Below are 23,784 nucleotides of genomic sequence, written 5' to 3' on the forward strand. Positions count from 1 at the left end.
TGCCCTTTACTGATCCAGCCTCGGGCCCATCCTTCTGGCCAATCAAGAGTCGCTCTCATTTCATCAGTCCAAAAAACCTTAGACAAATCAGTCTTAAGATATTTCTTGGCCCAGTCTTGACGTTTTATCTTATGTTTCTTGTTGAAAGGTGGTCATTTTTCAGCCTTCCTTACCTTGGCCATGTCCCTGAGTGTGGCACACCTTGTGCTTTTTGATACTCCAGTAACATTGCAATTCTGAAATATGGCAAAACTGGTGGCAAATGGCATCTTGGCAGTTTCACGCTTGATTTTCCTCAATTCATGGGTAGTTATTTTGCGCCTTTTTTTATCAACACGCTTCTTGTGACCCTGTTGCCTATTTACCATAAAACGCTTGATTGTTCGGTGATCACGCTTCAAAAGTTTGGCAATTTCAAGACTGCTGCATCCCTCTGCAAGACATCTCACAATTTTTGACTTTTCAGAGTCCATCAAATCTCTCTTCTGACCCATTTTGCCAAAGGAAAAGAAGTTGCCTAATAACTAAGCACAATAGCGTTTTGATGTCACTAGACCACACCCCTCCTCATTACAGAGATGCAAATCACCTCATTTACATAATTGGCAGTTGGCTTTCAAGCCTATACAGCTTGGAGTAGGACAACATGTATAAAAAGGATGTGATCAAAATACTCATTTGCCTAATAATTCTGCACCCAGTGTATTATGGGCACCACATGATCCTCCATACAGTATTATGGGCAGCACATAGTGATCCATACAGCATAATGGCCTCATATATTGCTCCATACAGTATAATGGGACCCACATATTCCTCCATACAGTATCATGAGCCCCCATATATTACTCCATACAGTATAATGGGCCCCAAATATTACTTCATACGATATAATGGGGCCTAAGAACTGTATTAGACTATCCGGAAACCTTGCCCTGCGGAGCCCAGTCTGGAATAGCGCAGAGATGCACATGCCCAACCTCGGCTCCATTCACTCAGAAATGCGCATGCTCGACCTCAGCTCCATTCACTGAGATGCGCATGCCCAACCTTTGCTCCAGTCACTCAGAGATGGGCATGCCTGATCATAAAATGGGGGCCCCTGACGCAAAATCTGCATATTTTCTTGGCCGAGACGCCGCTGGGGCTTCCCTTTTTGGAACCATGGATACAACAAGAAAAAAAAATGGAGAAGAGGGGTTGGACGAGTAAATTACCTCACAGGATCCTTTTTTTAAAACTAACTTTATTTGTGCTTATAAGCGCTTAAAAAACGCTTAGAAAAATGCATGAAAATCCGCATGCGTTTTTCTGGCAAGGGTTGTTGCGGTTTGATGAGGAAAAATCTACTTCAATTCTATGTGCCCACATTGCAGAAATGCTACGGAATTGTCCGCAGCATTTCCTCAACTCCCCACCGCAGGTAAAACGCATGCGGAATTCGCATGCGTTTTCCCACAAAACAATAGCGTTTTTACCTTGCAGAATGCTAGCGCTTTTCCAAGTGTCGCTTGGAAAAGTGATTGACAGGTTGGTCACACTTGTTAAACATAGTGCTTGACAAGTGTGACCAACTTTTTACTATTGAGGCTGCCTATGCAGCATCAGTAGTAAAAGATAGAATGTTAAAAACAATTAAAAAAAATAGGGATATACTTACTGTCAGCCCCCGGAGTCCTCCTGGTCCTCGCAGCGCTGCCGGCAAGTTCCGTTCCCAGGGATGCATTGCGCGAATGACCACTGATGACGTAGTGGTCACGTGACCCTGACATCTGGGGTGATTTTTGCAATTCCCTGGGAACGGAACTTGCCGCGTGCACTGCTGAGGACTCCGGGGGCCGACAGAGGGTAAGTATATCCCTATTTTTTATTTTAATTCTATTTTTTACAGGAATATGGTAACCCAGGGCATGGAGGAGAGTCTCCCCTCCTCCAGACACTGGGTACCATTCGCACATGAAGCGCTCATTATACGCATGGTGGACATAGCCACATGCATAAAGTGAGCGTTTCAATGAAATTCTATGGCGGCGAAATCGCCGCGATTCCGCCAAATTAATGGACATGCTGCTGATTTTTCTGCTATGCAATTCCGCAGCGGAAAAATCTGCAGCATGGCACAACTGCGGAATCCCATAGGATTGCATGGGAATGTGTTTTATTAGCGTTTAAGCGTTTCCGCGGAGGAAACGCTTAAAAACCGCAATGTGGGCACACAGCCTAAGGGTGGGAAAAAAGAAAAGCTATCTACATGTATTTGCTGAATTGCTTTAAGAGAGTAAGAATCTTTTGGTGTGTGTGTGCGCGCAAATAAGTTATCGATGGGTGCCATTACGTTTATGCAAGCAACTAAAGGGATCTTGAGCTTATCCATTTTTGGAAATTATGGTTCTTTATCAAAGAAGGAAAAGGTTGAATATGGAGCATATGCTGTAATTGCTCAACTCGCCCAAGCGCTCCAGTTTTCTCTGAGGGAGCTGCTGCTGGAATCATCTGTCTGTGGCTTGTCTTCATGCAAACAAAAGGATTGTGTACCCCATCCTTACTTTACCCAACATAACTTGTCAGAAGTCCCCCATACACATTAGATGGTTTACCACTCCCGACAAAATCAGCAGTTTCAAGTGCTAATGCATATGGGGGTCTTAACTTAAAGGGGTTGTCTGGGACTTCAGTACTGATGGCCTATCCTTAGGATAGATCATTACGTTTGATCAATGGGGGTGTGACATGGGGTGTCGACCAGATTTGCACAGTTGTGGAACTACACAACAGTTGAGGCCACTTCTCGGTACTGCATATCCGCCCCTATTAGTCTGAATAGGGGACTGATATACAGTATCCCGCTGCGGCCACTATAAAGTTGGGGGATCTGTGCTGTGTAGCTCTGCAAATGAACAGTTTGGGCAGCCGTTGATGCCAGGAACAACTGATCGGCGGGGGGGTACCGGGTGTCATACCCCAACCGTTCATTGATGACCTATCCTAAGAATAGGCCATCAATGTTGACGTTCGGTACAATCCTGTTTATGCTCCTGGGGGCCACATACTAATGCTACTTTGTATATTCAATTTCTTATTTGGCATTAGGGTCCCTCTAGGTACCAGGGCACAGGTGTCAATGCATTATTACAATGTAATACTTTATCAAATAAGTGATAAGCAAAGTATGAAAGCTGGCCAGAGCGCCGAGATCCCACCAACTGCTTGAATGAAGGGTCTACAGCTTTGTTCCGTAATTCTTTCATCTTTCTTTGATAATCTTGCTGTTGGGCATTAGACCTATTAGCCCAAACGTCCCCTTATTCCCCTCACTCCTGCTGAAGACTCATTTATCAATAACAAGTGAAACCATTTTCTAAAGAATAGTAACAATTCTGACCGAAGGAGCACATTTCCTATGGTAGGTGTCATTTTTTGGCATATACCCAATCCAATACCCATTTAATGATCATATTTAAGGCCTGAATTGGAAGATTAGATATCACAGAGGCACAGAATATGACTGTATTACTATGAAGAAATAATCAAATACAAATTTATAATTCTTTAATCCAAATCCAAGTGATACACTGATTCATATCTGGATTTCATGCTCTTGATATGGCTAATCCGCTCATCGTCTCACGGCGGCAATTATATACACAAAAATAGCAATGCTGTTTCAATACAGTAAATTTTTTTTATGAGGATACAGTTACATTTAGTAATTTAAGGCACAAGATAAAAACATATAACGACATATCCACGGCTCCTGTCGTCGGAGAGCTCATCTCAGTGGCCATGGTGGCAGTATGCACCAAGCGTGTATGACAGACGGACAGAAAAGCAGCAGCAGAGTCTTATTCGGTGACCGACTTTTTGGGATAGCAAAGAGCTTGTAGGCAGATCTTCAGTGGTACAATTGATTACTCCAACTCTTAGGATCAGCATTAGAGTGCATTGATGGAAAGGCCCAGCGGGTGGCGCTACATATTATAGCATTACGCCAACAGAAGTTGATCGAGTTCACATTAGCTACTTATTCAATCTCCAAAATATCTTTACAGCAGGTATCAAAAACATATCACAAAATATAAAAAAAAAATAAAGAAAATAGGAAAATTATATGTTTAAAAATAGGAATAATTTGTATATTTCTTTTTTTTTTAATGCAATTGTATTGCACTTAAATACAAAGCAAGGGAAAGGAATTCTGGAATTACATGCATAAATATTCTCCAAAGCATAAATTAGCGATTCACTGTGAATCTTAAACCGGTCATTAGATTCATGCTGCCTGAGCTACAGACAGAGCAGAGTCCGGCTGTACAACTGCAACCTAGTAAATTTTACTTTGAAATGCTGCTGTGCTTCAGAAAAAACATTCGGCTGGGACTGTAGGGAAGACCTTATTTGTCTGATGTGGACCCCAGCTTCTCCATGACTAACAGATCTCTCCCCATGCACACACATGGTAGAGACCTGTCAATCAACTGGAGCAGGGCGGGGAGAAGCAGTTTGGTTCAGCATGAATCTATTGACCGGTTCCCTTTCAAAGAGATTCTAGCAAAAGTGGGACCTGCCAGGCATTTCTATGGATACAATAAGGAGGATAATCTTTGAAACTGAAGACTATAACATAATTTTCCTGTAAGAGTAGTATGTGTTAAGTGCTCCACTGGGCAGGTAAGTGCTTTTCTGCTTGGGATCTAACATGCTGCTATGTTGGTGCTGCCATTATATGACCTATTACAGTATGATTGCTGGGAGACTGACGGAGGTCTGGTGTCCCCTGAATGAATCGAGCAATTGTGTGATTTGGAGACTCCGCTCTGTCCATGGGAGTAGTTATCATGCCTGGGAATGACTTCTCCATTAACACCGAGGACACCGGACCACTTTTTGGGATCCCAGCAGTACAAACCCCACTAACCATACATTTATAATCAGTCTTGTGGATAAGGCATATTACTCCTTTAATACAGTAATAGATGCTTTAGTAGATACTACAATGAAGCAAAAAGTTTTGCACCACCCCTAACATCCAATTTGGTTATCCATGGCAGCCGATGCAGGGCAGTCTTCACTTCTCCACTGGCAACCGGGGATTCACTTGCACTTACCAGGATCTGCAACATCATGACATTATGGGGTCTCGTAAGGCAGGTGACGAGGATGCCGAACTAATGAGGCTGGGGACAGACATGAGACTGCTCTGGTCCAACTACAGCAGAGGACTGGATGATGACCCAGGACAACGCAAATCTTTTTGCGCAACTCTAGAAGATACTTTGAATTTTTTTCCTGGGCAGTCCAGCGGCGATAACAGTTATGCCTGATACCAGGCAGACGTTTATCTGTATGTCCCTGAAGTACGGTAATGGGTTTTCTCAATGACAAAAAGAGTTCCATAAAAATGGCCCCATAATGAAAAGTGTAAGACTAAATAGCAAACAATAAGAAAGCATATCAGCCATAACATAAACCCGGGGCTCTGGCTGCTGCCACGGGCGACCATTGCCTTAAGCTATTCGCTTTGGTTAATATATAGGTAGAAAAAGTATCCTTTCGTCCATTCAGATCTGCTGCCACTACGGAGGCTTGAGGCACTTAAATACAATTTGATCCAAATACACGTTCTCTGTAGCAGCGTCCCTGATATATGTTCGATATGGGAAACCTTTTTCATTGTATTATATCTATATTTTTTAGATCTGTAAATCCCTCTAATAATCAGTATTCTTGTGTGTTGGAGTAGATCATTCATGGTTTCCCAGCAATCCTTCTCCCCCCCGACAGCTTGGTAGCATATTGCAAACTAGGTCATTGCATCTGAGCGTCTGTCAAAATCAGGCGTCTCCTTAATAAGATCACATAATGTTTTTATAGAGAAATAGATACTAAAATATTGCCCCGTGCTAGAATCACTATGCCAAGATATTACAGGACACGGAGCCCCAGCATTGATAAGCGACAGATGTGCGGTCTGCAGATGGTGGAGGGTCCGTTCATGGGTTCTAAAGATTTGGTATATATATACTGAACTGTAAAAGTAAAAATAGAACTATAGTGTCAAATATATGGCACAGATCTATTGAAATCAATGTTTTTTTTCTTATCAGTTCCATGTCGGTAAACTCAATAAACAGCTCAGAAAGAGGGGTACAAGAAAGTTCTCTTCATCGATCTCAATATATTCTTTATCGATTACATTGCATAGGTCTCCCTGACCAAGTTCACCTACTTCATCACTACCTGAATCATCTTGCTTTACCTGACTACAACATACATTCATTTTCAGCAGCTTCGAAGCGTCCGAACCTTCAGCCACCACAAATAAAAAGGGTGCGCTGAATTCTACAGCCAAACAGAGCAAAGGAAGAGCGGAGAATCAAGGACAATCTGAGGAGGAGAACGAATGGTCCTCCGTTTTGCCGAAGCTACGAAAGGGTTATTGAAGATGACGTGGATGCTGTTATATAGGTGAGACAGCTGATCTGTAGTGAATTTTTGTAACAGGCGTTAAAGTTCCCCGCCGATCAGTACAGGACCCAGTTGGAGAACAGTCACCATTCGCCAAATTATCACCCATCCCAGGGATAGGTGAGAACTTTTTATTGGACAGCTACTTTAATTTACACCAATGATTTAGAGTAACTTTTTTGCTTTTTAAGTAAAATCAGGACATGATCTAAAGATCTGTAGAGTACTGGAGCACCGATAGATGGCAGTGGTGGCAGCTAGGGGGGTAAAAAATACCTCCTGATAGGTTCCTTTTAAACTGTCTTATATAACCTATAAATAAGATGTCCCTGGTGATACTTATGGTTAGATATGAACCTCAAGGTTCTGGGGTGCTCCAATTTCCTATCTTTATGGAAGGCTCAGATATCGTCTCAAAAAGATTTTCAAAAATCTGATTATCAAAAAGGCTCAAAAAGAGGCCGTATGAGGTCCCACTGTTGGCCAGATTGTCATGTCAACAAAACCTCAGTGGTTTCCTATGTATCCCCATGTACCTGAAAATGTACAATAGTTCGATGTCATAACAGACTGGTATCCTTACCTGACAGCTCTCCTGCACTTTCAGCATTCTCTATAACAAACCATTACCCCAGAGAATTGGGTCTCACAGGAAGCCTATTTTTTCCCAATCTACATACATTGGGGGATTATAAAAATACAATAAATGCACATATAGATTTACTTTAAAATTTTGTATATGGCTGGATCCCAGCAACACAACGTACAATGAGGGTATTCTTATGCAGCATGGCAGATGAATGGGAAATCATTAATATATATTATTAGAAATGTAAAACAAGCAAAAAGTAATACACAATTCCTTTAAGTGGAGTATTGCCCTTTACATCATTCAGATCTAGTGGAATTATTAAATCTAATCTGGACATTACACCAGCCGGGGCGATCGCCTCCTCGGTGCCAATTTAATGTTTGAGACATTATTTCAGCTGCTTAGGGCCATTGTATGGACATCTGATTAAAGAAAGAGCCTGGTAAAAGGAAAGGATCAATTATAACATGGAAACAGCAAAACACACAGCGTACCCCCGATGTAATCCCTACAGCTAAAAGGATCAGCAATTCAGAGCAACAAAGAGTTTACACTAATCCGTAGGCTTGAGAAGTTGCCATCGCTAGGCCATATGAAACAATGTCAGTATAACCACAAAAAAAAAAAAAATGCAAACCAATACTGAACCAACAAAGAAAAATAATATAAAATATAGTAATAGTACATATTTACATGGTGCACGGAGGCAAAGTACAAAACTCCACCCATGGTAAACAACAGCAACAAAAAACAACATATTTCCCAGGTTTATAAAAGGATACACATAATTATAGTTTAATGCAGTTAAAACGCCCTATTGCACATTAATAGACAAAAGGTAAAGCTGAAAAGCTAAAGAAGCTTAATGACAGGATTTACCAAAGTCTGCAAAACAAGGTAAAAAGGAGTTAAAATGAGTGTGAAGTTGGATAATGAAATACATGATTCTATAAAAAAATATATTGATAAATCCCGTGAGCACAATGCATTCATCATATGTGGCCGCAGATGAAAGGGGCTTTGTGACGCGTCTAAAGGGGTTAGTTTGAGACAGACGTCCTTGATCCATCTTCTGTTAAATCATACCTGGAAGAAGAAGAAGAAGATTATCTGCTGGTTAAACACACAGGAATTCAGCTACATTTATTCTTCAATCACATTTTCAATTTTTTTTTAAATTTATGTAATATATATAGATAGATACACACACACACACACACACACACATACATGGTATATAGATTTATTTATTTTATACAGTAATTAAAGCAAGGCACCCCTGCTTCCCTGGAACAGAGAGGTTTCTTCCTGTTCAGGGGAAATGTAAGCGCTGCATCTGATCAGCGAATGCCTGCAGCGGTCATGTTACAGCCCGGCCGAGCTTGATGCCAGGAGACCACAAAGTGTTGAGAACAGGGCAGTTGTAAAAGATGGGTATAACCCTTTAACTATAATTAGTGACTTTAGCATTAATATACTAAACTATATATATATATATATATATATATATATATATATATATATATATATATATATATATATATATATATATATATAATAATATATAAACCAAATCAAAGATTCCCAACCGGGGAGCTGCAGTATCCAGGTATACAAAGGCGTCTAGAAGAACACCAACAAAGAAAATCAACTTGCTGAGTGGAGGGCGGTGGGTGAGAAGCTTCTCATGACTTCCTGCAGCACCGGTAATATAGTCAATTACCTCCATGTCTTTAAAGGGAACCCGACAGCTGATAAATGCTACCCGACCTAAGGCAAGTATGCGGGTGGCTGCTCCAAGCACACTGCCGGCGACTGACAAGTCGCTCCATACACATGCTTGCAGGGAGAGACCTGTCAATCCAGGGGAGCAGTTGCTGGGGACCCGCCTGTCCAGCTAGTCTCTTGTGCAGCTCTGTCCCCGGCGGCTTTTAATGTATGCTTTTCTCTGAAATGCCGCAGTGCATCAGAGTCCGACACACCTGGCTAAGATCACACAGCAGGGGCTGACACTTGCTGCCCGTAGGTCAACAGTAGGAATCTGCTGTCAAATTCTCTTTAAAGTTCAATGGCAGTGGTGCTGCAGAGTACAAAGCAAAGAGTATCTTAAAACGCGAAACTTTTAACTGAACTCGATATAAAAAGTTATCAGATTAAAAAAACAACAGACAATACATATTACACACACAGCCACATGTAGGAAGAACGATATTGCATGACGTGACCACGGCGAAAACAGAGCAAGTATAACATTGGAAGGATCTCACCCTTGTACTGAGACACCTGCCCATGGAAACCCAGCGACGGAGCAAGGGGAAGGATAAATATATGTGCGCCTACGATTACACCCCTTGTATATTCCCCTGTCGTGCCCCATGTAAAGACTCTTGCCCTAACAAGGGCAGTGCCCAAGCGACACCTTGTTCATGTCAGACCACACAACCCCCTGCCAACGTGTTTCGGCCCCATTTCTGTGGCTTTATCAGAGGAGTATCAAAAGCTTGAGGTGACTCTAGCTAGAGTAATAGAATATATATGTGTTCGGTCGTGCAGTGGCACTAGGCAGTATTACGCGCGTCTGTTATACAGGGTGGGCCATTTATATGGATACACCTAAATTAAATGGGAATGGTTGGTGATATCAACTGCCTGATTGTGGCACATTAGTATATGGGAGGGGGAAAACTTTTCAAGATGGTTGGTGACCATGGCGGCCATTTTGATGTTGGCCATTTTGGATTCCAACTTTATAAATGTCCCACCCTGTACATTCTGGGAACACAGTTTTTTCATTGTATGTTCAGGGGGAGAAGTATATTTAATTCCTGTCTTTCAATTCAGACAGAATTTTCTCCTCTACAAGCCAAAAAAATCCGCTTTCTTCGTTAGAAGAATTGAGAGTCTCTTTAAAAAAAAAAAAAAAAAATCAGACTGCAGGCTCAGGTCTTGTGCAAGAACAAACAAGTCCAGGTTTTATACTAAAAAGTTAAGACTCCTTTTTTCCAGTTTAAGAGTAAACCCTTGATGCCAAGGCGTAGTAAACTGCGTCTGGGTGTCCGCCTCCAGCAGGTGTACCCACCCAAAAACAATGCACGGCAAAAAGCACGATCGCTCTGCCGGCACTGTATGGCTGCGTTGGTGTATAGGGGGGGGGGGTCGGACATCTGCCTTGATGGACGGGGTCTCAGAGCGTGCACTAAATGCCGTGTGAAAGCATCCACATTGCCAGGGACGTCTTACAGTCCAACAGTATTGCAGAAAGCACGTTATTCCCAACAATACACATTGTCAGAGCTGCAGAACAGCTTTTAAACTGGAAAAGGAGCACTTCATGTGGCTGCACAGAGAGGTTGCTGCAATATGTATCTGCGGGAGTCCCCCCCTTACATAAAGAGACCCTCCATGTGCGAATAATCAGTACGACAGACATTAATGATGTGCGCTTTGTCGGTAGAAGAAGCTCCCTCTTACCACTGCGTACATCCTTTGGCAATTTCTTCTGAATCGAGTAATAACTGAAAAATTAAAACAAAAGCACAATGACAAAACTTTTCCATAGATCATTGTTTTAAACATATTTAATAACAGACGAAAAGAGATAAACTAAACTCAATGTGCCAGAATTCTGGCGCAATCGGAGCCAAAAAAAAAGGTCTCTCATGGCCTGCACTGTAATTACCAGGTGTTTTAGACAATTACCTTACAAAGGCGCCAAAAGGGTGTAACCTGGGGGGGGCTGAGAAATAAGGGGGCTTATGGCCTAAGATGCAGCACTGCGCTAATATTTGTTCATTTTTGGCACAAAGTGATCCAACTAAAAGATTAGCTGCATGAGTAAATACCCTTGTGAATATTGTGCATAGCAGGCTGATGGGCCTGGCATATGCTTCTATTCTGTAGTTGTTCTAAACAAGCAGAGCTGCAGTATAAAGCATGGGAGAGGGAAAAGACTAGCAACCTGAGCCTCTCCCAATTTTCAGTGACTTTAGATTACTATTCAATATTGCAACTATGATGCAGTCTAATCAGGGTCATTTCCAAGCTCGCTCTTTCTTTTAGGGTACACTCACACAAGCGATTGCTTATATTTTATTGGCCCAATGTTATACTATGGGGCAGTGCTGCAGATCAGCGATTATTTTCTACAGACCGAGTGGCTCCGCAAATCGTGCACTTATCCAAGTCTATGTAAAACATCAAACTACACTCGGATGTCAACAAAGCGCAGTCCGATTCCCACAGACAATGAAGAAGATGGAGAAATTAAGCTGTCAGTCTTTTCCGTACCTGCGATACAATTACGTGAAAGAATCGGCTCACACTAAGCTGACACTCGGCTCCAACACTGATCAGAGTTTGAGGCGAGTGTCATTTACATAATCGCAAGAGAGAATCAACGCTTGTGTGACCCCGGCCTTAGACACATTAAGGCCATGCTCACATTTTGTAGATTTGCAGTGCGGTTTCTGTTCCGCAAAGCTGCGGCATTATACACTATAATATACGCGTATGTTTTTTTTGTGACATCCCATAAACAGGTCGTCCCAAAAAGATGTGCACAAAAATGAAAGCACGGCGCGGATTTAGAATTTGCAGCATGCTCATTCTTGTGCGGATTTCCATGGCGGATTTTACCCTGTTCAATGCTTAGTAATGGAGTGGGGTGAAATCCGCATCAGAATTCAGTCTGCGGATTCATTGCAGATTTGAGACCAAATCCAGAACGTAAATCTTCAGCAACGTGTGAACACGGCCTAACACTGCTTATAGAGAATAGATGAGAGCTCACCTTTCCGAGTAAACCTTTATCTTTAGATAAGAATCCTCCGCTATTCTTCACAGCAACATCTAGTGTTCTCCTCGGGAGATCGGGCTGCGACACATTAAACTCAAATCTGCACATGAAACACGAGACACTTTGGTTAAGGTCGTTGACTGGAGACTATCCTGAATGAGGCGCTAAGCAAATGGCAGATCCGGAAACAGAAAATGTAAGGGTCAACCTCAGATTTCTAACATTAAAATTAAACCTAAGATATAAATCCTACGTGTGACCGCACCCTAGAAGTGTTGGGATACAATGTACATAGGGCGGATATTGATGTGAAGCGGATTACACCTATACGTAGGCAGACTCGATGAAAAATGCCCTAGAATATCGAGGAAAAGTGGAACTGAAAACCAATGAAAATTTACTCCCAGCAATAACACATGAATAAAGAGGAAGGGAAAAAAAGAACAGGTCATACGTTTGATCAAACACGGGATTTAGTGTCTTCTTATGAACGTGGGTTTTTCTTCTTCCCGATCTGCGTTTGTCTGGTAATAAATACATCCTCACGTATGGATCCGAGCCTTCGACAGAGAACGCGATAAGGTTTCTAGAAGAAAAAAAACACTGATTCATACCAGACCTACATTATAAGTTTTTTGGGGGGTGACGGTCACTGCTACAAAACTTTCTATAAGGTCCGGAGCGAGCGTGCTAGGATACGTCGACATGCTCTAATACTATGTCCGAGTCCACGTGGCTGCGTGTCTCCCGGCTGTTCGGCAGCTGCAACACATGCAGAGAGTCCCTGTTTGTTAGGCAATCCCTGCATGTGTTGGGCTGTCGAGCATCTGCGAGACATGCAGCTGCGGGGACTCTAATATATTATTCAATCACGCCGACATCACTCGGTTAGCACCCGAGCATGCTCTGATAACACCTTATCCGCGCACGGCTGCGCATTACTAGCTGCCAGGAATCAGACACTCACTAATTGGATATTGATGACCTATCTGAAAGTTTGGTCACAGTCGCCAATAATCAAGTATTTAGGATTTCATGTCATATATTCCAAACCATTAATAAAAAGACATTTTGCTGGGAATCCATTGTGCCTTCCGGCTCTTACCTGCAGGAATGTACCACGACCATCAGCTTATGTCTCTGAGCGCTGTACCGAATAGTTAACTGGATCTGTCCTAGAGGAGACTGTCCCAACGATGTCCCACTGGGAAAAGAAAACGGTGTTATAAATCGAGACATTATTAAATGTGCAATGTGCGTTCACAAAAGGGTCCGAGGCTTCAGGTTCCCTAATTGGCACTTAAAGAGCTATTAAGTGGATGCCATTATGGCAATTGCTGGTTTTATTAGGGCGATAAAATAACGCTGCAGAGTAATGGAGTCTCACTCCGGGTGTAAGTACAGGACAAGGATTCTGTATGGCAGAGAGAAAAAATAAGTAAATGAATTGATAAAAGTTTGCGCTGTGGGTATCCTCTGAATGTCACACACAAATGGTTAGTAAGCACAGAGTCTGCACAGTCAGGTGGGGACTCAGATATAAGACCAAGGAGGATGGTGGAATTTTATCTCATTCCAGTGGCTGCAGGCGCCGTTCTGAAGTCAATATGTCGAAGCTGCTCCACACAAAGTTCCAACTTGTGGTAATGGTGACTATGTAGGAAAAACCTTCTTCTGGAGCACTGTCCCGGCCGGTGACAGGCACACCAAACACTCCCATCTCCAATGGTGCGCTAGCGTGGGTAGCTCGCAGTAAGGACTTGCGGCATCTGGAGCCGGCAGGACCTGCATGACGTAGGCGGTCACGTGATGGAGTATGGAGCAAGTTATGGACCAATTCCATAATTGGTCGCAGGCCACAGGTCCTTACCGTGAGCTACCCATGCTAGCACAACATTGGAGTCGGGAGTGCTTGGAGCGCCTGTCACCGGCCGGGACAGCACTCCGGAAGAAGGTTTATTCTATATAGTCACCATTGCCACAAGTTGCAACTTTGTGTGACTGGGAGGATACCCATAGCACAAACATTTAACAATTCATTTACTATCTATTTTGACAACTTTGTGGTGTTCTGTTTGCAGCTGGTATCTTCTTTCTCTATACTAGCGCCCACCATTATTGATTATATTTAGAAAAAATAAGTAACTCTCCTATTACAGTGCTCTATCTGTGCAAACTGCACATAAATTATCGAGGGAGCTGCATAAAATGTCATCAGCATTCCAGGGGTTGTCAACTTTTCTTTTTTTACTTAAATGCATGTAAATGCATGAAAAGTTTTGCACCATTTTGCTTTTATATGCTCCTTGTTTTCCCGCACATTAAATCTTGTTGTGCTCAGTGGTCATTAATCAGCGGAGAGGAACTCAAAAAAAGTCAGATAAAAGAGTTGGAAATTCTGCCACTGGACCATCAGAATGAGCTCACTGGTGGATTCTCAGTTACCCCATTCTGCAGCCACCTATGGGCAGTGCAACACAGAGGCTACAGAGGGCAAAGTGTGCAATGTTATTAATGAAACCCAAATACAAAAATGATGTTTAGCTAAAAATTAATGCATCTAACCCCTTACCAACATCCGACGTACATATACGGTGCAAGTTGGGAAAGGGTGTATGGAGCAGGCTGCCCCATACCCAGCAGGTAATGGTTGTGACACACAGTCAGGACATGCCTCTGAAACAGCCACAGGTGGAGTGAAGCTCCGGCCGCAATGGTTAACCTGTTAAATGCTGCCGTCAATACCTGACAACAGCGTGCAGACATGGGGGGGCCTCATTCTATTTGCCCATAGATATGATCGCATGAAGCTGGGAAACCTCCGTGCCTGTCAACACGGAGCTCCACTGATCTCCAGCCTGTGGCCTGGCTTCACAGGAGATGGATTGTTGTTGTATACAGCAATACTGTGTAATTGTGTCATTCAAAAGTACAACTTATCCTACATAAAAAAAACAACCCCTCTTACACCTACGTGGGTGGAAAAATAGAAAAAGCTATGGCTCTTGGAAGAAAAAAATCAAAAACGCAGAAAATGGAAACAGACCATGTTGGGAAGAAAAGATGGATTTTTGGTTCTTACCGTAAAATCTCTTTCTTGAATCCTTCATTGGGGGACACAGAATACCATGGGTGTATGCTGCTGCTGCTAGGAGGCTGACACTATGCAAAAACAAGAAAATTAGCTCCTCCCCGGCAGTATACACCCACCGACAGGCACCAAGCACCTCAGTTGGTGAAAAAGCAGTAGGAGAAGCAACAAGAAAAACTCGAACCATATGTACCAACCCAACAAGGGACTCTAAGACCCAACACGGTACAACTGAAACAGGGAGGGTGCTGTGTCCCCCAATGAAGGCTCCAAGAAAGAGATTTTACGGTAAGAACCAAAAATCCATCTTTCTTTATCGCCTTATTGGGGGACACAGAATACCATGGGACGTCCCAAAGCAGTCCCAAGGGTGGGAACAGCAAAAAGGAACGAAAGTAACCGAAAGGCTCAGGTCGGCCGGTGAGCCACCGCCGCCTGCAGAACCTTCCTACCAACCACAGCATCAGACGAAGCCTGGGTATGAACCCTGTAGAACCTCGTGAAGGTGTGCAAAGATGACCAGGTTGCAGCCTTGCAAATTTGCATGGCCGAGGCCTGGTGACGAGCAGCCCACGAAGCCGCCACAGCCCGGGTGGAATGAGCTCTTACTCCCGGAGGGGGCCGCTTTTCCTGAAGACGATACGCTTCCAGAATGGTAGAACGAATCCAGCGAGCGATTGTGGATTTGGAAGCCGGAAGGCCCTTCTGGCGACCTTCAGAAATGATCAGCAAGGAATCGGACAGACGAAAGGAAGAGGTCCTGGCAAGATAGACACGCAGGGCTCTAACTACGTCCAGTTTGTGGAGAGACTTCTCAAGAGGATGAGATGGAGCCGGACAAAAAGAAGGAAGGACGATATCCTCATTGATATGGAAAGCGGAAACCACCTTTGGAAGAAAAGAAGGAACGGGCCTGAGGACGGCTTTGTCCTGATGGAGAATGAGGTAAGGGGAACGACATGACAAGGCCGCCAATTCAGAAACTCTTCTGATGGATGAAATGGCGATCAAAAAGGTGACCTTCCAAGAGAGAAGGGACAAAGGAATGTCCTGGAGAGGCTCGAACGGCGCCTTCTGGAGCGCGCTAAGGACGAGGTTGAGATCCCACGGGTCTATTGGCGAACGATGAGGAGGAGCCACGTGGGAAACCCCTTGTAGAAAGGTCTTGACCTGTGGTAGAGAAGCTAGTTCTCTTTGGAAGAGGATAGAGAGAGCGGAAACCTGGCCCTTGAGCGTACTGAGGGACAGACCCGCGTCTAACCCAGCCTGAAGAAACCCCAGGATAGACGGGATAGAAAAAGACATTGGGAAGACTCTTTTATCATCGCACCAACGGAAAAAAGCCTTCCAGTACCTATAGTAAATGCGGGAAGAGGCTGGTTTCCTGGCTCTGATCATAGTTTGAATAACCTGACTGGACAGACCTGATTCCTTCAGAATTGCGGTCTCAACGGCCATGCCGTCAAATTCAGAGACTGAGAATTCTCGTGGTAAAGGGGGCCTTGCGAGAGAAGGTCTGGACGGTCCGGAAGCCTCCAGGGAACGTCCGCGAGCATGTTGACCAGTTCCGCGTACCAAGGCCGTCTTGGCCAATCTGGAGCGACTAGAATCACTGGTACGCCTTCCGATTTTATCTTTTTGACCACCCGAGGGATCAATGCCAGAGGCGGGAACAGATACGGAAGTTGAAACTGGGACCACGGAGTCACCAGTGCGTCGCATGCGACGGCTAGAGGGTCCCTGGACCTGGCTACGAACTGCGGCACCTTGCGGTTCATCCGAGATGCCATGAGATCGACATCCGGGGTGCCCCAACGGTCGCATATCTGAGAGAAAACCGCGGGGTGCAGGGACCATTTGCCGGACGCTAGGCCCTGGCGACTCAGAAAGTCGGCTGCCCAATTTTCCACCCCTGGAATATGGACGGCGGAGATTGTCGGAACGTAACGTTCTGCCCAGCGTAGTAACTTGGCCACTTCTGACATTACTTGTTTGCTGCGCGTGCCCCCCTGATGGTTTATGTACGCCACGGCCGTGGCGTTGTCCGACTGAATACGGACCGGCTTGCCGGAGAGGAGGGGCTGCCAGTGAAGAAGGGCCAGGAAAATTGCCCTGATCTCCAAAAGATTGATTGGAAGGAGAGACTCCTGTGGCTTCCAGCGGCCTTGGGCCGCTTTCTGATGGAACACGGCTCCCCATCCTAGAAGGCTCGCATCGGTGGTGATGATTCGCCACTGAGGCGGAAGGAAGGACCTCCCTTGGAGAACTGACGCTGGCCGTAGCCACCAAGTGAGAGACTGCCTCACTCTGAGAGGAAGCCGAATAGGACGGTCCAAGGACCTCGTGGTCTTGTCCCAGGCTGAAAGCAGAAACAGCTGGAGGGGGCGAAGGTGAAACTGCGCAAAGGGCACTGCTTCCATGGAGGCCACCATCTTCCCCAGGACCTTCATGCAGAACCGAATGGGAATGGGAGCAGGCCTCTTGAGAGTTCTGATGCCCTTGGACAGAGTTGTAAATTTTTCCTTTGGAAGAAAAACACGGGCTAGCTCCGTGTCGAATTCCATACCCAGAAAGGTCAGACGCTGGGTGGGGATCAGAATGGACTTCTCCTTGTTGACCAGCCAACCTAGGCGGCTGAGAGTGTCCAGGGTTATCTGAAGGCTCCGGAGACAGTCCTGGTGAGACGAACCCTTGATCAAAAGATCGTCTAGATAAGGGATGATGAGGATCCCTCTGGAGCGAAGGATGGCCATGACGGTCGCCATCACCTTCGTGAAAACCCAGGGCGCTGAAGCTAGGCCGAAAGGGAGAGCTGTGAACTGAAAGTGGTCTCCCTGAAATGCAAATCGAAGATACTTCTGATGTTGCACACATATTGGAATGTGCAGATAGGCATCCCGAATGTCCACCGAGCAGAGAAATTCCCCGGGCTCCATGGAAGCAATCACCGACCGAAGAGACTCCATCCTGAAATGAAGAATCTTCACGTGGCGATTGAGCAATTTGAGGTCCAGAATTGGACGAAGAGAGCCGTCTTTCTTCGGGACTACAAAGAGATTGGAGTAGAACCCGGAAAACCGTTCGTCTGAGGGAACGGGAACAATGACTCCGGCGGAAAGAAGGGAGGAAATGGCCTGCAGAAAACCCGGAACCTGGGCCCGCTGTCGCGGAGGCCAAGACCGGAAAAACCGTCTGTTCGGGAGTGAAGCAAATTCGATTTTGTAACCGGATGCGACGAGTTCTCTGACCCAAGCGGACAGCAAAGCATCCGCGAAAAAGGAAAGTCTGCCGCCCACCCTGTAAGAAATTCCAGGTGGGGATGACCCGTCACTTAGACGAAAATCTGCCGGAATTGGCTCCTGCAGATCTGGAATATTGTCCTCTAGATCTTCAGCGAGGAGTGGGTTTGTAGGAAGGTTTCCTCTGATCCCGCTCCCTGGTGGCAGGCGGCCGATCCTGTTGAGTGGCTCTCTCCGTGGCAGAGAAGGGACGAAAGGGCCTGAATGGTCGAAACCCCCTTTTGTTGAAGGGACGTTTTGGTCGAGACTGGGGAAGCGAAGTACTTTTACCTCCAGTGGCATCGGAAATTATCTGATCCAGCTTTGCTCCAAAGAGCCTAGAGCCATGGAATGGCAGATTGGTAAGCGACTTTTTCGAAGTAGTGTCCGCATTCCATGACTTTAGCCAAAGGACTCGGCGTACAGCTACTATGTTGCTGTTAGCCCTTGCTACGCAGCCGGCCGCGTCCAAGGAGGCGGCCAAAAGGTATTTTCCCGCCTGGTTAATCTGATCTGCAAGATCTGCCAATTCGTCTCGAGGAGCTGACGCTAAGATGCCTCTGCGAAGAATTTTTGCCCAAGCGGAAATGACCTTCGCCACCCAGGCAGATGCGAAAATAGGGCAGAGAGAGGCGCCAGATGCCTCAAAGATAGACCTAGCCAGAGATTCAATCTGCCTGTCAGTAGGGTCTTTGAGCGATGCCCCGTCTGGCAGAGAGAGCACCGTTTTAGAGGCTATCTGGGATACTGGAGGATCTACCTCTGGAGCCTTGGACCACTTTGAGAGCAGTTCTGCGTCAAAGGGGTACAGAACGTCCAAATACTTGCGGCCTGAGAAGCGTTGCTCAGGGCGCTCCCAGTGTTTGGATAAGGTAGTATCGAAATCGTTGTGATTGGGAAAGGTTCGGGACGGAGGTCTGGCTCGTCTAAAGAGAACCGAGCTTTCCTGAACCGGAGCCTCATCCTGTTTAAGTTTTAGTGTTTGGAAGATAGCTGTAATAAGACTATCGACCATGTCCCGCGTTTTAGAAACGCTGTTCCCCTCTGAGCTAGCTTCCGAATGAGAATCATCGCCTGACTAAAGGCTGTCATCCGAGGAAGGAGAAGGAGGCCTGGGAGCGGAAGGGCCCTGCGAGCTCGAAGACGAAGTAGACAGAGCCCGCTTCCTAGAAGTCCTTCCCTGTCTGTCTCTCTGAAGGTCGCGGTCAGGTGCGGACGACTCACCCCGAGAGGTGGTCGGGGCAGAGGTGGCTGAGGATAGCTGAGGTAATCGTTCTAAGACCTGGACCAGCGACTGTGATACTTTTGTCAAGTCAGAAACAGACTGTGACATTGTAACGGCCCACTCCGGGGGGGAGAGAGGAGGGAAGAGCGCCCTCCGCCCGGGACTCTGTGCGTTCCTGAGATGCTGACATAATGGAAGGACTGCAGGGGGGGCAGAATGGGGACGACTGACCCGATGCCCACTTCTTTTTACAGCGCGCACAGGCGTAATAGGTAGCGGTGGGCCTGAAGCAGAGATCCCCTGAAGGGTTGGGCATAAGTGAATGGCCGCAGAAATTAGGGAATAACTGCCGAGGAGAGCTAATCCCTGTCCCAGAGCCGAGCCTACCGAGATTCTGTGCGAGCAGCAGAAGAAACGCCGAAGTGTCCCCCAAGCAGCGCAGGAAGGTAGTGAAAACCCAGGAAATCCTTGTGCTGGAAGATGGGGGCGGAGCTTAGCGGCTGCGCAGTGATTGGCTAACGGCGACGGAGAGGGCATGGCAGAAAGGGGAGGCTGGCATCTCAAAGAGAAAGAAGCCCTGTGATGGGCTAGAAAAGGCGCGCTGAAAAGAGCGCGCTCAGGAAGGGAGGAGGGAGCAGAGAAATTCCCCTCGCTGAGGGGAAAGTGAAAGTAAAAGTGACGGCGCCGCAGCCCCATGCCTACCCCGACATACCGCGCTCAGGAAGCAATATGACAGCGGTCCCCTGCTTGCGACGCTGCTGCGGTGAGTGAAGGGATCCCCAGAGTCTCCCTGACTAGAAAAGGGGGAGGGAAGGGACGCAAACAGCTGTGTGAGCGCGCGGCAGGCAGAAAGGGCGGGAGATTCAAAAACTGTGGACATGTAATCCCAAGGTCCAACTTCTCCCATGCACTGAAGCCTATGCGGGGCCGGAGGGAACGTACAGGCACTTACCTGACGTCCCTGAAGAGGATGACCACAGGGGCCCACGGGGAAACGGCAGGCCGCTGGGGGGAAGGGAGTCCTCTGTACCCGCATCCTGCAGAAGACGGCTTGAACCACCTGCGATCGCCGTCTTCCTCTCAGCCCTGTCCCGAGAGAGGGGTGAGGAGGGGGATTCGGCAAGGACCAGCCACCTGTCCACAACCCTTATCACCGGAAGGTGATAGGGAAAAGTCCTGCCTGCGGTACTGAGAGTTGCGATGTGGGTGACACCACACTGCTCGCTCAGCCGCATGATATAGGAAATCAGGGTGATAAGTATACCCTGTTTCCCAACGGAAAAAACCTAAAAGATAAAAGAAGAAAGGATTAAAAAGTTCAAACTAAACCCTGAAAGGAAAAATTGGATTAATAACTGCGGATCTGGGGAGATCCCGGTCCGCCTCCTACAGACACTAAGCACAAACTGAGGTGCTTGGTGCCTGTCGGTGGGTGTATACTGCCGGGGAGGAGCTAATTTTCTTGTTTTTGCATAGTGTCAGCCTCCTAGCAGCAGCAGCATACACCCATGGTATTCTGTGTCCCCCAATAAGGCGATAAAGAAAGGTGGACAACTCTGTGATAGGAGCAGGACTTACTTCTGAAGCTGCCGCAGTCGCTGCCGGAGCTCCTGCGTGGCTATGGGTAACGATATATCGGAGGCGATGCTGGGTGTGGGCTCTTTCATAGACAGATGTGAAGGAGAATATGTAAAGCTGGATCCTGAGAGGTTGGAGGAGCTTTTGTGCAGCTCGGTTGGTCTCTGGGGACTTGCATTGTGGGGACTCTCTTTTTCCCCATTTTCAATCTTTTTATTGGGGTCTAGTTTGGGTGTTGGCGGCGGCTTTGGCGCTTCTCGTACAGTAGATGGTGTGGTCGGCGTAGGTGGAATTGATTTCCCCTTGAATATTGATGGTCTCTTGACATGTGATGTGTACTGTTCATCGGGAGATCGCACGGGTCTATCCACATACAGGATCTGAGAGAGGAAACACCAGTGAGCTCGACAATCACAAGCCTTTTTACTAAACAAGTCTCTTCATTCACCCTTATAGAAAAATGTCAGTCTCCAGAGCTACCACTTATTATACATGTGTTCTCAACACCTGGTTAATCAGGTATAACTCTATTTTCTAGAGATGACAGGTGCCCTTTAAAGGCCATTTACAACTGTGCATTCATTTTTTTCCTGCCTATTTGCAAATTTAAACAACTTTATAAATCGTCTTCAATAATAAGTCCTATCAGTTAGCTGCTGTAGAGTCTGTGCTAGTCCTTTACTTAGCTGGCTACTCTGCAAACTCTAATACTAATCCCTCAGGGATCTGCTTGTCAGCTTTTTTTCCTCCACTCTCTTAAGAATGAACAAGAAAAAGGGTTGTACATATCAGATCACAATTTGGAGAGTGGAGAAAGCATCAGGTAGGGCAGAGAAAACAGCTTGCATGTAGGAAGAAAAGCAGATGATGAGGAAATCACTCCAGGAATGAATGGGTGCTGATGAGAGCTAGTGAAGACAATAGCATATTGCAGATACACGGAGCTCACATCCAGCCTATATTACTGGGAGAAACATTCCCACAAGAAGAAAAATCTGACTTGGATCAGGCTGCAAACTAATTATCAGGGAGTCTGAAAATGAATGAAGGAATGCAGACTGAAAGTTAACAGCAATAACTACTGACTTGATAAAAAAAAGAATATTCACGTTAAAGGTGTCCATCGTCTTCAATTTCTTTTTTAAAGGGGACTTGTCATCACGTTTTATGCTATGGTTTGCAGTCTTATTAATGTTTTAACAGTGAGACAAACTACATAATTAGATCCCATAAATAAGAGTCACTTAAAGACGGGCTATACAAAATATCTACATACCCTTAGTGCAATCTTCATGTTTATGACACTGTTAGGACCAGAGTTATTCAGCTGAAACCTCCGATTCATGGTCAGGTCTTCGCTGGTCAGCAGCTGACTCAACGGGATCTTCAGGTTTCCCATAGAGCTCTGATGATAGTCATCCTTCACCTGTAAGAAAGAACACCGCTCAGCAAAGAAAAAAATCTCTCTGTAGCCAACACTGGTAGTCTAGCTCCAATATTGCCATCATTTTTACCAAATCCGTGTGATGATCTGTAATGATCTGTTCCTCCTTCCGATAACTTATAATGGAATCATCAGATCTGCATTGATGGGAAGGAACTAACGGAAATATGGAGAAGGCCTTGGATGACGCTACTGGTAGACCTCATACACCAGGATGGCAGAACCAACTAGTAAGTTGTAGGTAGTCCTCCACCAACTAAACTTTTTCTCACAAAATGAATAAAAACCTCAATATGTCTCAATACAAATTGTATGTTAGGTTATCCAAATGTAGGAAGCCAGTGTAGGAAGTGAGCTGTGACATCACTTGTCTTGAATGGTGGATCCTTTGTTATCTACAATGTAATATTGCTCGTAATGATAATGAGACTGCTGGAAAGGCTTATGTTCAGAATAGGAAGGATATTTCAAGTATAAGGACAGAATACTTTACATTTATAAAACACACAAATGAGCGATATCACTAGAAAGTGGGCTGATAAAAAAAACAAACATTTATCATACAAAAGGCAGATGGCAGGAGCTGAATACAGGTGTGAAAGGAGAGTGCGGCCCAAGCTTGTTTGTCCTGTTGTCTTGCCAGCAGGAGACAACACAATCAGAGTCCTGTATTGTATACTGTATTGTATCCCTAGGGGGACAGCATTGTACACAACGACCTACCTCAATGTCAAGGTCTTGTCTTTTCGGATTGTGGACATAGAAAGTAAATGTTTGTTCCCACACTGGCTCAACCGTTTTGTATTTTACCTGCAGATAAAAAAAAAAAAAAAAAAAAAAAATATATATATATCATCCCATATACAGTTATAGGAATGATGCCTATTATTCTTCAAAAATAGATATGTTGAAATGGAGCAGGGATTTCTTATACACAGCCGACAAGAAAAGCTCTACGTTCAGTTCATATAACCCTTATTAGAAAACAGAATTACAGGGTCTTCAAAGTTATCTGCTGACGGATTGCAGGACGTATCTTCACAATGGTTACGGCTTTATTCCTGATATAGAGATCCAACTCCTCTACATAGATGTAAAGTTACAGGGAATGTGTCATCAGAATATGAACTATTGTTTCAATCAGGTATGTTATATATATTATTTTCCGCCTTTTACTTACTTTTTTCATCTCACTGCCTGTATTTAAAACCGAATCCTTGGCCTAATGCAAGACTCCTGTTGGGCGCAATGAACTGAGCATGCTCTAATCAAGGCAAAGGCGGCTGTGAAGGTAGGGGGAGGAGGTGAGCTGTCCC

At 45.3% G+C, this 23,784-nt stretch overlaps 1 protein-coding gene across 2 annotated transcripts in view; it reads right to left on the reverse strand.

The window, feature by feature from the left end:
* Nucleotides 1–3,534: 3,534 nt before the first annotated feature.
* ESYT2 (extended synaptotagmin 2) overlaps nt 3,535–23,784 on the reverse strand; it is a 159,144-nt gene continuing 138,894 nt past the window's right edge. For both annotated transcript variants that reach the window (XM_073581611.1, XM_073581610.1), the window contains 8 exons: nt 23,192–23,278; nt 22,301–22,450; nt 21,025–21,404; nt 12,958–13,056; nt 12,307–12,438; nt 11,847–11,952; nt 10,529–10,572; nt 3,535–8,143 (listed from right to left, as the gene is read on the reverse strand). In XM_073581611.1, the coding sequence (XP_073437712.1) occupies nt 8,098–8,143; nt 10,529–10,572; nt 11,847–11,952; nt 12,307–12,438; nt 12,958–13,056; nt 21,025–21,404; nt 22,301–22,450; nt 23,192–23,278 (1,044 nt within the window). In that variant the 3' untranslated portion in view covers nt 3,535–8,097. The remainder of the gene's footprint in view (nt 8,144–10,528; nt 10,573–11,846; nt 11,953–12,306; nt 12,439–12,957; nt 13,057–21,024; nt 21,405–22,300; nt 22,451–23,191; nt 23,279–23,784) is intronic.

The sequence above is a fragment of the Dendrobates tinctorius genome, unplaced genomic scaffold (genome assembly GCF_039654945.1).
Source record: "Dendrobates tinctorius isolate UK_male_01 unplaced genomic scaffold, ASM3965494v1 ptg000070l, whole genome shotgun sequence".
Lineage (NCBI taxonomy): Eukaryota > Metazoa > Chordata > Amphibia > Anura > Dendrobatidae > Dendrobates > Dendrobates tinctorius.